The following is a 14,039-nucleotide window of genomic DNA, read 5'->3' as shown; positions in this document are numbered from 1 at the left end:
TGTCCATTGGTCTGAGCTGGAATGTGAGCAAACTGTAGGCTTGGGACCCAGGACAGAGCATCCCCAGGCAGGAAAGGTCCCCATCTCCCACCCCATCCAATTGCTCTGGAGCTCAGGGGGGACGTTCTCCGTCGTTCTCAAGGGGGGCTGCCGGGTGGGCTTTTGAAAGATGCAGACCTACGGAGTATTGACTCTCCTGGGCGGTTCGTGTTCTCTTTAGCTCGCTCGGCGGGTCCGAGTGGGGCAGCGACACCCCGGCAAGCGAACCAGGGACGCCCCCATTCCCTGAACTAAAGCAGAGGCTGCTACAACTTGAACTCCAGCCAGGAACACCTCACTGGGGCCTGCAACAGTCTCAGCTCCTCTGCAGATGGCAGCGGGATATTGACTAGGGATGGAGGAGAGAGATGGAATTGGAGCCGGTGGGTTAGATGAGCACAGATGTGGCCGGAGGGTTGCGCACGGGCCGAGCCTTTAGGCTTCGTCTTGGCTAGGAAACCTGGCTGCATTGAGATCAGGCTGAGAAAGCACAGGCCACAGAAGCCCAATCTAAACTTAGCTGATTTCCTAGGCAAGACAAAGCCATCCATGCACTGATGCATGATCAGTGGAGGCCTGATTCCCCACTGAGCTATGCCTTGCACCCGGGCTAAATGTTACCCGCTCAGAATGGGGGTGAGGCTCACCGGGGCTGCGCAACGCACAGGGCGAGGGAGGATCTGCCCTTCCGTGCAAACACGCTCGTGTGACGTGGCTCAGTCCCCAGGCGCCGGCTTTAAGTGGGAAGGAAGCAGGACTGGGGGGGATAAATGGCAGCTGGATTGCTGCTGGGTTTCCTTCAGAGATCGGACGAGCGCGCTCGCTTCTTCCTGGGAAATCTGCATGCTAAGAACCTGCAAGGGGCTGTCCAAATCAATAAGGTGCCTGCAGAGCAGAGATGGCAGCCTCCTTCTCAGAGTCAGCCCCGGGGTCAGCGGCTGTCGAGTCGCGACCGCTCTCCTCGTGACAGCTGGAGATCAAATCCAGAGGCTCGATGGCATCGCCTGGGTGACGGGCAGTAATTGCTGGAGGGGAGCGGCCCGGGTAGCAAAGACTAGGAGCTTCTGCGGGCTGCAGATAAATGCCTGTGATGCCTTTCATTTCGCCTGCATCAGACTAGCGGCTAACAGGGTCAGTTGCTAGGGTTGGATCAGGCCAGCACTGCAATGCAGCTACCTCTAGGGTGAGGCACAGCTGCAGTGTACACAGGGATCGATCACGCCGTGCTGAAATGCAGCCACCTCTGGGGTGGAACCTAGCCGCTGTTTCATTGCTGCACAGTGATGTGACACAGCAGGATACTGACTAGGGATGGGAGTGATCCACGTGGATGAAGGATTTCCTCTTTCACCGGGAAGACTGGATCCGGAGCTGGTAGATCAAACCCGTGGCCAATCCTGTGACCTCCTAACGTGCCCCCCGCTCCCGTCAAATGCCCCACAATGGCCTTTGGATGCGCAGAATCAGATTCCTTAAAGGCCCCCACCCACTTGAGGTTGGCTGGAGCAGCTGGCTGTGCTATGCCAGCCCTATGGCCCCTGTCCTAGAGCTAGGGAAAGAATGGCTTTTTCGGTTCACGGGCAAGTCTGAAAAATGGGGTGGGGAGGGAGGGTATCATTTCAGGTGGGACTTCACTGAAAACAAAATTTTCAAAAACTTTTGGCAACTCGAAAAGTTGGGGGGGGGGGGGGGAGAGGGAGGAGGAGGAACAGTTTCGGGCCAAACAAAACTTTTCAATAAAAGTAACTGGTTGTAAAACTTTCCTGCCCCGTTTGTGGAGACGAACCTGCTGCTTTAGAAAGCAGGTAGGAAAGGAGCTCAAGGCATCTCCAGTTTCAGCTTTACAATCCTTTGCCAGAGACAACAATACCCAGGGCAGACTGCACCTAGCTGGGGCCAGGAAGGGACACCCTGCCCGATCTGAAGGTCGGCCCAGATTGCCATGCTGCCTGGCATGGTGTTTTCAGGATCAGCTCCATTTTAATTCCCTCCCACCCTGGCCTGGGACCCTGAAATGCCAGGTCTCTGTTTTCTTTTCCTTCCTTCTCTACAGCACCAGCTCCAGGGTTTTTGCCGCCCCAAGCAGCGAAAAAAAAAAAAAAAAAGCCGCGATCGCAACTGCGATTGACAGCACTCCGGCGGCAGCTCCACCGCGCCGCTTTCTTCTTCGGCGGGAATTCGGTGGCAGGTGCTTCCCTCCGAGAGGGACCCGCCGCCGAATTGCCACTGAACAGCCCGACGTGCCGCCCCTTCCCCTTGGCCGCCCCAAGCACCTGCCTGCTGGGCTGGTGCCTGGAGCCGGCCCTGCCTCTCTAGCGATCGTATCTATCGACTTTGACCACTCTTCAACGTTTTCAGGCGGCTTTAAAGGCAATGTTGAATAAAAAGTCATTTCAAAGTGAAAAATCAAAACTTTTGTTTAAGATGTCAAAATGAAGCATTTTCATTTTTTCTCATTTCTTTTTACTTTTTTTTTTCCAAATTTTTGCAGCAAAACCAATTTCCTGAAACAACCCAAATGCGCAAAATTTTGGTTCTGGGGTCTAGAGAGATGGATTTATTGGTTCTGGGGTCTAGAGAGACGGATCTAGGGTCTAGAGAGATGGATTTATTGGTTCTGGGGTCTAGAGAGACGGATCTAGGGTCTAGAGAGATGGATTTATTGGTTCTGGGGTCTAGAGAGACGGATCTAGGGTCTAGGGAGATGGATTTATTGGTTCTGGGGTCTAGAGAGACGGATCTAGGGTCTAGAGAGATGGAGTTATTTATTTTTAATTAAATGGAAGCTTAGATTCCAGCAGACAAATCTGCAGCCACAAATTGCAAATGAGCCTGCCTATAAGATCAGCATCTAAGGCACCCCCCAGCATCCCAGGGCCCCAGGCTCTTATATGTCGGGCCCTATCAAATTCACGGTCCATTTTGGTCAATTTCATGGTCATAGGATTTTAAAAATTAGAAATGTCATGATTTCAGCTATTTAAATCTGAAATTTCATGGTGGGGTAATTGTAGGGGTCCTAACCCAAAAAAGGAGTTGTGGGAGATCACAAAGGTTATTGTAGGGGACGTGGGGTTTGCGGTATTTGTACCCTTACTTCTGTGCTGCTGCTGACGGCGGCGCTGCCTTCAGAGCTGGGCTCCCAGCCAGCAGCCACCGCTCTCCAGTTGCCTAGCTCTGACCCCCCTAAAATAACCTTGTGACCCCCTCCTGCAACTCCTTTTTGGGTCAGGACCCCCAATTTGAGAAACGCTGGTCTCCCCCGTGACATCTGTATAGTATAGGGTAAAAGCACACAAAAGATCAGATTTCACAGGAGGAGACCAAATTTCACAGTCCGTGACACGTTTCTCATGGCCAAGAACTTGGTAGGGCCTTACTTATATGCATAGCTGCTTCCTTCTCCGTAACAGGCAATACTTAGTTGTGGCTCTTCAGAAATTTGAAAAACAGCATCAGCCCGATAACTAAGCTTGGCAGAATTGGAGTTTTATTTTTCTATCATTTTGATGGGTTGTATCGATGTTTATTTTTAAGCATTTTTTGCAGATATTTATCGATTTAAAGTTTCACGGTTGTGCAAAATGATGGGTTTGAAGCCTCTAGTGAAACATTTTTATCGATTGAAACTTTCACAGTCCCAGGAAATTGTGAGGGGGCGACAGACAACGGGGAGGAGGGTCAGACAATAATTATTTAATGACAGTAGAGGCTGAGATGTAAAAGTTAAAGCTTTAGAACTGTTAAAACACAAATCCTCAACGTCACATGTCAAAACAGACAAAGTTAATATCCTTAACTCCAACTCTAATGAGTTACCTGGCAGGATTTTTCTTATGCTGCCTATCTGTGCATTTCAATTGTTATCGATGGAAAGAATGTTTCTTCGCTTTGGTCTGTGTGCCCACACCCATGTGCGCTGTGAAATGAACGTTGCCTGACATTTACTGATGAAAGTCAAATCCTTCCAAGCTTAAACATAACTAAGTAGGTTTTTTCCTTCAAATCATAAGCATCAGGGCAAGGCCTGCGAGGAGACGGAGTGCTGGATGGGGGATTGTGCTTTGAGGGGTGAGCGATCAGGGTGTTTGGATATTTCAGGGATGGCAGACCTTGACTGTAAGGTTCTCAGAAGATCTTGTGCTTAAGAGATTAGGACTCAAGAGACATTGGGTTTCTACCCTGGCTCTGGCTGACACTGGGTACATCACTTAATCTCTCTGTGCCTCAGTTTCCCTCTCAGTAAACTGGAGGTAATGATCCTCTCTTTGTTTATTTAGACGGTGAGCTCATCGATTCCAAGGCCAGTCGGGATCATCTAGACTGGCCACTTGTATAGCACGGGCCAGAGAACTGCCCCGAAATAATTCCAGAGCCGCTCTGTTAGAAAAACATCCCTTCTTGATTTATGAATCGTCAGCGATGGAGAACCCACCACGACCCTGGGTAAGTTGTTCCAGTGGTTAATGACTCTCACCGTGAAAAAAATGACACCTTATTTCCAGTCTGAATTTGTCTAGCTTCAGCGTCCAGCCATTGGGTCGTGTTAGACGTGCCTCTGCTAGGCTGAAGAACCCATGATTCAATATTTGTTCCCCACATAGATATTGATAGACTGCGATCAAGTCACCCCTTCCCCTTCTCTTTGTTAAGCGAAATAGATCGAGCTCCTGGAGTCTCTCACTGTAAGGCCGGTTTTCTAATCCTTTAATCATTCTCGTGGCTCTTCTCTGACCCCCTCCAATTCATTAACATCCTCCTTGAATGGTGGGCCCCAGAACCGGACACAGGATCCCAGCCGCGGTCGCACCAGGGCCAAATACAGAGGGGAAAATAACCTCTCCACTCCTGCTTGAGATTTCCCTGCTTGTGCATGAGCCCTTTTGGTCACAGTGGGAGCTCATGGTCAGCTGATTATCCATCACCCCCTCCCCCCGCCCCAAAAAACCCTTTTTCAGAGTCACTGCCTCGCAGGAGAGAGCCCCCCATCCTGCAAGCTCCTTGGAGCGGGGACAGTGTCTGTGCAGCACCTGGCACAATAGGGCTCCTCCCAGGTGCTACCGTAATGGCAGGTAGGTGGAAAAAGCTGGGGGGGGGGCTCAGCTGGACTCAGCGTTCTGCATCATTCTGGGGTCCGGAGGCGGGTTTGCTGCGTGACGCCTCCTGCCTGCACCCAGGGAAAGTTTGATGGTGGCTGCCTCAGAAATTCTATTTCCCCATTCCTGCCTTTTCCATCTTTGGGGGTTTGGGAATCCCTTGCCCCAACAGGACTGCTCCCCCGCGTTGCCAGGCCTCTCCAGGGACTCATTGGTGTCACCGCCACCAAAATTGGGGGCGGGGGTGGCAGAAATGTGCTGGGGGCTGCACAGACACATGAGATCTTGCTGTAGGCACCGGGATAGGAAAGGGCCTGGTCACGGTCACATGGACTAGGATCAGCACACAGGTCTGCAGGCTCACAGTCTGGTGCCCTGTTCTCCAGATTAAGTTGCACATGTATGTATTAGCGGGGACCTCCCGGCTCCTCTGGACATTCAGAGCAATCTGCTGACTGATGCAGCCACTCAAGAAGCTCACCTTCGCCCCAGGGGCGATATAATTCCTGCTGGCCCGGGCAGGGGGAGAATCTCCAGTGCCCAAAGGTGGCAGCAAAATGCACTAACTGCCAGGCTCACAGGATGGCAGCGAGGGCATCTCTAACATTTGTATCTGCCTGTGAACTCCCCCAAACTCCTTGGCTCTGGTGGCTTGTGCTGGCCCATTGAGGGTGGTTTGCAGATCCCCCCCGGTTTGGTTCGGGCACAGCTCTCATTTTAACACATAAAATCAAATTAAACCTGCCCCCACTCTCTGGCCCCCATGGCCATGTCATGCAATAGACACTCAGAATGGGATCGTGCTGACGGGACGACAGGTGCAAACAGCCAGGGATTGCTCATCCAGTGCTGAAATGCAGCCACCTCTAGGGTGGGGCACCACAACAGCGATTGCTCACCCAGTGCCAAAATGCAGCTGCCTCTGGGATGGGATTCAGGGGCTATTTATACATGTATCGCTCGTGCAGCACTGAAATGCAGCCACCTCTGGCATAGGGCACGGTGGCTTTTTATACAGGGATTGCTCAGCCAGTGCTGAAATGCAGCCACCTCTGGGGTGGGGCTCAGGGGCTGCTGATACAGGGATTGCTCACCCAGCACTGAAAGGCAGCCGCTTCTGGGGTGGAACATAGCTGTTGTCTGACAGCGGCACAGCAAAATGGTGCCGCAGTTTTAGGGGAGAAAGTATCCTGCTTCTGTTTGAAATTGCGGGGGTATTTAAGGAGAAAAAGTGCAATTACCCGGGATGGAATCGATATCCCTAATCCCACGGAAAGTGCCACGGGGATCTGACCACACTACAAGCAGCCAGGCCTTCAGTTTTGCACCTCATGGACATCTTCAGCAGCACAGCACCCCCTAGCACCACATGGGGTCAGCACTAACTCAGAGGGGAAGAGCGCCACCTACCCCACTCCCTGCAGCACAGCACCCCCTAGTGGGTCAGTACAGTACTAACTCAGAATGGGAGAGCGACTCCCACAGAGCCACCCATCCCACTCCCTGCAGCACAGCGCCCCCTATGGCCCCATTAGTGTCAGCCTTGCCTCTGATGGAATAGCACCATCTCCCCGTCTGCAGTACCCCAGGGTTGTCTGACTTGTCTCCAACCCAAGTACTGGGCCAGCCTGATCTGCACAGCTTGGGAGCTCAAAGCGGACACCAGGCAAGGGGCAATGGGTGCTCACATGTAAAAAGCATGGGCCGTTCCCTTTGGATTGGGAGGGGGCCACAGCTAGTTTCCACACGGGTGCACAGAGGGGGCTGAAGGCCACCCGACGGGAATGGCAGTCACTTCACGACACAAGGCAAGCCACGCAGAACGGGGCCCCCAGAGGGCAAAGCAACGGAGAATCGGGACCCAAGGAAATTGCTTTGCTAGGGCGGGCTCCAGGCACCTCTGCACCGTGTCTGTCACTGGCCTGGGTGGGTGGCTGAGGGGAGGGGAAGGGAAGGGGAGGAGGCTGACCATTGCTGTTTAAAATATTACCATATGCCTCTTCTGACAATTAGACAGCTGTAATGAGAGCTCTCCAGCGATAATTAGCCTGATCCGTCTGGCTCAGCCACGCTTGCCCTGAAACGTCAGGGCTCCGAGCTGCAAGGCAGGGCGGCACCGGGAGCAGAGACCGTGAATCCGCCGCCTGCCCCGGGGTGACCTGTGGAGCCTACGGCCAAAACCTGCCGCGCTTCCCTAGGCCTGGGGTGGGCAGGGGAGATGGAGAGGCCAGTCTGGCCCAATCCAGCACCCCCTGGAGTGAATGGAAAGTGTCCCATTGGCTTCAGTGGGCATCGGTTCAGGCCCATAGCCTGGGGAAATTGGGAGCAGCTGGTCCAGGTTCTGTTACATCCAGCGCCCATGGGGGGCGGATTGGAGGCATGGACGGAGCACGCTGAGCTGTGGGTGTTCTCTGCCCCCCAGGGCCCGTACAGGGACCGGATCTCTCACCAGCCAAGGAGGAGAGGGAACTGGGAGGGGAGTCGAGTGGAGGGGGGGATGTGCACTTTGATTTTAACAGAAGAGGGGCCCCGTTCTCCCCCCCGGTGCTTTCACCCCTTCTCGCTAGACAGGGAGAGTTTTCCCTGATGTTCAGCCTTTGCTGAGCTCCTAGGCCCTCCCCCCATGCACCGCCCCAACCCGCGCCATCTGGCGATGGGGTTTGCCCCCGTTTCCGATAGACACACACCATTGTCCCATCCCCCCCTCCCCACATTCCCCATTAGCCAGGCAATGCTCAGTTCATCTCTCTCCCCAGGTTGGCCTCTGCATCCCCTTTAACCCGTTAATTCCCGGGAAGCCAGGACTCACCTGCAAAATGTGTCCTCCCAGATGCTGTTCAAAGAGCTTGGTCAGCAGAGCTGCCATGTTCCTCCTGCCGGGACCTGCAGAGAGGAATGCAAGCGGTCAGAGCCGGCCCCCTGCTGCATGGCGCCCGCTCCCCCCAGCCCGTGGGTGCAGGCTGCAGGGAGATACTCTGGCATTATGGGTGTGATCGTGAGGGACCGGGTCACACCGGTTCCAAGCCTGATGGAACCAGTAACCTCCAGTTCCCTCCTCTTGCCCGAGTCACTCTCCCCACCCCACCCCGTGCCTCAGTTTCCCAGTAAAATGGGGATGGTAGAGAATAGGAGCGCAGGGGGTCGTGAGTCAGTGACAGAACTTTGCCTGTCTTTAGCAGCTGCAATCAGAGGAGCTCAAAGCATTTTGTAAATGTGACTGATTTAGGCCTCAGACACATGCATGCTGGGGGTGGGGGGGGGCAGGTAAACCCCCACGTGAAGGATGGAGGAAACCAAGGTACAGAAGTTGCTTAAGGCACCGAGTGAGTCAAGGGCAGAAGCAGGAACAGAACCCAGGAGCTCTGGCTCCCAAATCTCTGCTTTAACCATTAAGCCCCCCTCCCAGCGCTGGGAATAAACCCAAGGAGCTGACTCCCAGCACCCTCCCAACCATTAGGTCCTGCTCCCCTCCGAGAGGCAGGGATAGAACCCAGGAGTCCTGATTCCCAGCCCCCTCATGCTCTAACCACTAGCCACCACTCCCCTTCCCAGAACTAGGAATAGAACCCAGGAGTCCTGATTCCTAGCCCCACCCCCTTTGCTGTAACCACTAGACCCCACCCGCCACCCAGTGGGAATTTTCCAAACCATCCTTGGCTTTGAGTGATACCCCAGTGGCTGACAGCTCACAACGCAGGCCTGTTTCACCAGACCTGATCTGCGACGGGGGCGGAGCGCAGGATGGGGTGGGGGGATGCAGACCGAGACCAGACCATGGGGGGTGGGTGTACAGCAGGAATCTGTGTTGTGGGGACAGGGGGGAAGTAGACAGCAGTACAGGCCCTGAGCCAGCCCCCTCCAGCCTGGCATCCCCGCTGCTGCTGGAGACAGGGGGGAGAATCAGGGTCTCTTGTGCCTCCCAGCATCTCAGCTGTTCTCACTTCAGGGCAAGGCAAGTCGCTGAAATGAACGCAGGGTCACGGCGAGCTACTTATGTTCCGCCTCCACCACCCACCTGGAGACTGGAGGCCCCAAACATTTGGGAGCGTGGAAGCTGTAGCCCTTCCAGCAAGGCGAAATGAACGACCGGGGAGTTCTTCCCCAGCTGGGGTAACAAGCTGGGGGAGCGGCTCTGAGCACACGGGCTGAAATAAGCATTGTCCATGCCGTGAACGTCAATCGCATCCAGTCTCTCCCGGGCAGCGTTAACGCGAGTTATAACTCAAGTGCTGTCCACACACAAGACACCGGTCACTCAAGGGCAGTGTAGCTTTTAATGCAAGCTGGCTGCCCCGCCGGGGATCAGAAGTTACAGCGCCAGTCAGCCCAGCACACCGGCTGCTAACACGACCCCTCTGGGCTGTGTTTTTTTGGCCAGGTGGCTGCTCTCACCTGAGCTAGGCTCAACTCTGTAGATAACTCGAGTTAACTCTCCAGCAAAGACGCTGCCTAAGGACTCTCAGCGGTGTTACTGCATCAGCTCCAACACGGTGACTCCTGACTTACACCTGGATCAGGGTGATGGGAATCAGCCCCCTTGACTCCAGTGGAGTTACTTCTGATTTACAAAGGGGTGAGCAAGAAGGGAAGGACTGTTTCTACCAGGGATCGGAGGACAAGTTTCCCTGAAGTCCAGTGAAATTTATAAGGCAGTGTCTGTTTCCTGGAGGTTTTTTTGGGGGGAGGGGGATCTTATAGAACCAGGGTCTCATCCTGCATCTTAAACCACACACACACACACACACACACACACACACACACTCGGCTTGGTGAAGGAGGATTTGCACATCACACAAGCCAGAGACCCACTGCTCTGGGGAGAGGGAGAGAATTTGCCATTGTCCTTTGAACATTCCAGGCGGATGGCAGTGGAATATTTATCAGCTCTGCATTCACAGCTCCCCCAAAAGCCTGAAAGGTTCACAGGACCTGAGCTTAACCTTTCTTTCAGGCTTTTCTCATTGCTACACAGAGCCCTGGCTCACAGCAGCTGAAGGCAAAGATCCCTGGCTCCTGGGGTTGATGGAGGAGCTGGAAGGGAGGTGGGGGCAGGAACTGAACTGATCAAGGCAACACGGAGCGAGGTGGCTGGGGGTGCGGGGAGGTGGTCGTCTCCGGGACGAAGTCAGTGGTTCCCCATGGGTTTGCCCCTAGAGCTGGCCGAAAAAAATGTCGCCAGAATCGTTTTCCATCAGAAAACGCAGTTTCGTTGAATCCAAAAGGTGTCGATTTCGATGACATTTTTGCTGGAAAAATGTTAAAGCAAGAAAGTTGAACTGATTTATTTTGATTCATTTAGTTTCGACTTCTACGGCACGTGAAAATCTTCATTTTGTTACATTGATATGATATTTAATATCCTATTTTATATAGTTTATTCTGACATGTATAAAATAACGCTTTGAGGTTATGAAAAGGAAACGTTCACAGGCTTCCAGAATAAATTCTCTGGGAATTTTCAGTCCATGCGCCATTTTCAAAATTTCAACGCTTCGTTCCAATTCAGGACGAAAATGAGTTCCCCCGGGACAGATTTCCCCCCAGGAGGCAAATTCCATTTTCTGACCAGCTCCCTGCTTCGCCACCTTCCTCAGCTGTCTCCCCACATGGGACAAACTTGTCTCCTGACCCCTTTATGCCCCACTGATGGACTGAACATTTTCACGAAAAAAAAACAACAATTTTTTTCAATGAAACTGGAACCAAAAAATTAAGAGTAAAATTGGTTGTGTGTTGACTTTCTCGTTTATATATTTTCTTTCTTTGCTTTTTTCCTTCCCTCCATCTCCCCTCACCCCTCCTCCACTCTCTTTCTCTCTGGGGCACGCACACTTCTGCTTTGCTTCTTTTTCCTTCTAAATTGGCTGAAATCAAACTCAGGAGTAGTTGGGCAGGGTTATTCAGGAGTTCAGACTAGATAATGATCACAGCGGTCCTTTTCTGGGCTTAAAAATCTGTGAGTTTATGGGCGGGAATCACTAAATTTTTTAAAACTAATCAAAATTGGGTCTGTTCTGAACCCTGTGAAAAGAAAAGAGATTTGACATTTCAAGGGGAATTGGCATTGTTTTTTCAACCTGCTCTGTTCCCTGCCCTCCCCTAATCCTAACCCTAACCCCTAACCCTAACCCAGACCCATAAGCCACCTGGTGTGGGTACAAGAACCTTCTCCTCTGCTGCTGCAAATTTCACGTATCCTTCTGCCTCATTGTGTCCCCCATTTGCCCAAACCCTGGAAGCATCACCTCCAACCTCACCCCCAAGCCCCTTTCCCATACACTTTCATTTCGCCACTGTCCTCTGTTACCGTAAAACTCTCGCTAATACGAGGATCTTTCCTCTCCTCGAAGAGTTAAGCACAGAACGGCAGTGCTGCTTTATAAATCACCAGGGAACAGCTGTGAGACGCTGAAGCAAGTCACTTCCCCGGCCTCGTGCCTCAGTTTCCCCATCTGTAATAATAATTCCCCTCCTTCCTACAGGGATCAGGAAGGTAGTTCCGGTTTGTAAATTGCTTTGAGATCCTCCACAGGTGCCAGATAAGTGCAAAATGATCACTTAATAGTAACACTTTCCTCTCCTACGTGGACGCTTGGTCTCTAAGCACTTTACAAAGGTGGCCAATATCAGAACTGGGTGAATAACAGATTTTTTGATTCACTGGCAATTGTGAAAAGTCTAAAAAAATTGTTTTGGGTTGGACCGCAAACAAAAGTTCTAGACACGTCTGGCGAATGGAAAAGTTGAAAAAAAAATAGTTTTGAGTCAAATCAAACATTTGGTTCTGACAAAATCAAAATGTCTTGTTTTGATTTGGACGATTTTTTAATTTAAACAAAATAAATTAAAGGACACTCTGAAATATGAAGTCGTTGCAAACTGGGAAAAAAATCACAGTGACATGAAACCGTTTGAGGCTTTTGGAGTTTTTTGTTTTTCCTAAACTAACAATTTACCAAAATCAGCACGAAGTCGCAAAACGTTTTGGTGTCGCTGAATCGGCATTTTTGGGCCAGGAACCTTTCACCTGAAAAATGTCACCCAGCTGTAGTCTGTATTGTTCTCCTCATTTTACAGCGGGGGAAACTGAGGCACACAGCGGGGAAATGACTCGCCCAAGGTCACCCAGCAGCCCCTGCCAGAGCTGGGAATAGTACCTAACTCTCCCACATCCGCTCCTCCACACTGCCTCCCTATGCTATTGCAAAGTCAATTCTGCAGGGTACCCAGCAGTCTAGATTAAATGATGTTACGGTTTATTATATGTATTACAGTAGTGCCTAGGAGCCCGTCATGGGCCTGGACCTCATTGTGCCAGCTACTGTACATATGTTTTGCTATTAGGTGTATTATGGTAGCACCTAGGAGCCCCAGGACTCCATTATGCTAGCCCTCATGGACCAGGACCCTACATGCTTGGTGCTGTACATTTCTATTGTTATTAGGTGTGTTACGGTAGCACCTAGGAACCCCAGTCAATGACCAGGACCTTATTGTGCTAGTGGCTGCACATTTTTATGATATTAGCAGTATTACAGTGGTGCCTAGAAACCGGTTACCTATCTGTACCCCATTGCGCCAGGTGCTGTACATTTTTATTGCTACTAGATGTATTATGGTAGCATCCCCAGTTATGGAGCAGGACCCCATTGGGCCAGGCGTTGGGCATTTTTATTGCTATTAGGTGTATTACGGGAGCACCGAGGCGCCCCAGCCCTGGACCAGGCCGCTAGGCGCTGTACAGACACAGAACAAAAAGCCAGGCCCTGCCCCCAAGGAGCTGGCAGTCAGATGCCTAATGTCTAGCTGCGGGAGTTTGCAATTGATACGTGTCCAGAGCTCAAGGCCCAAATGGGCATGGCTGGAGGCAGGCTGTAATGCTCCTAACCCCGCCCCTTGTTAGCCCTCAAGGGGCGAGGCCTTGCGAGTGTTCCACAAAACTTCCAGTGCACTGAACTGGGATTCAGAAAACCTGGCTTCTGTTCATAGAGTCATAGAGTTCAAGGCCACCAGCCCCTCCCAGCAACCACACACTAATCCCAACAACCGAAAATCCAACACAGCCCACAGGAGATGAGACTATTGCATGCCACAGGTGGAGAACAGGAGGGACCGAGGGCCCCCCGCCATGGTTAACTGAGATCTACCCAGGTAATCGGGCAAGAGACCTGCACCCCACACTGCCGAGGAAGGCACAAAACCCCTCAGGCTCCCTGCCAATGTGACCTGGGGGGTGGATTCCTTCCTGACCCCACACGTGATGATCAGTTCAACCTGGAGCACACGAGCAAGAACCAGCCAGCCAAGCACTAGATAGAGAGAACGCTTGGTGCCACCACAGAGCCCTGACCCACCCCGTCCAATATCCCATCTCCAGCCATGGCCACCCCCATGCTTCAGTGGAAGGCGCTAAAAAGAAAGTCTCCCAGAAAACACTGCAGGGGAAACACCCTTCCTGACCGCTGCAAGTGGCCAGCTGGAGCCCTGAAGCATGCACTTTAGGAACATAAGAGAGAAACCAGAAGTGAGCCGCAGGGCTCCTCAGCCCTGCCCCCCACACTCACAAGAGCTCCACCATACCGTCCCACTCAGAAATTTGTCCAGCTCTCTTAAAACTAACTAAGCTGCTTGCCCCAAAACTCCTACTGGGAGGCTATACCGGTGTAGCTATCCCAGTCAAAGGACTCCTAGTGTGAACGCGGTTTATACCAGCAACGCTGAGCTTTTACTGGTAAAACTTATTCCATTGCCCTAGAGTGAGACAAGCTGTACTAGACCCCACTCCCCTCCCAGAGCCGTGACGAGAACCCAGGAGTTGTGACTTCCAGCCCCTCCCCCTGCTCTAACCACTAACACCACTCCCCTCCCGAAGCTGCGAATAGAACCCAGGAGTCCGGACTCCCA

At 52.2% G+C, this 14,039-nt stretch overlaps 1 protein-coding gene across 1 annotated transcript in view; it reads right to left on the bottom strand.

Moving 5' to 3' along the window:
• NPAS1 (neuronal PAS domain protein 1) overlaps positions 1-14,039 on the bottom strand; it is a 94,138-nt gene that overhangs the window by 40,029 nt on the left and 40,070 nt on the right. The window contains exon 4 of the mRNA XM_054009740.1: positions 7,945-8,018. Coding sequence (XP_053865715.1) covers positions 7,945-8,018 — 74 coding nt within the window. The remainder of the gene's footprint in view (positions 1-7,944; positions 8,019-14,039) is intronic.

The sequence above is a fragment of the Malaclemys terrapin genome, chromosome 20 (assembly GCF_027887155.1).
Source record: "Malaclemys terrapin pileata isolate rMalTer1 chromosome 20, rMalTer1.hap1, whole genome shotgun sequence".
NCBI classification, from domain to species: domain Eukaryota; kingdom Metazoa; phylum Chordata; order Testudines; family Emydidae; genus Malaclemys; species Malaclemys terrapin.
Note: the sequence above shows the minus strand (reverse complement) of the source record. Positions and strands in the feature narration are given on the sequence as shown.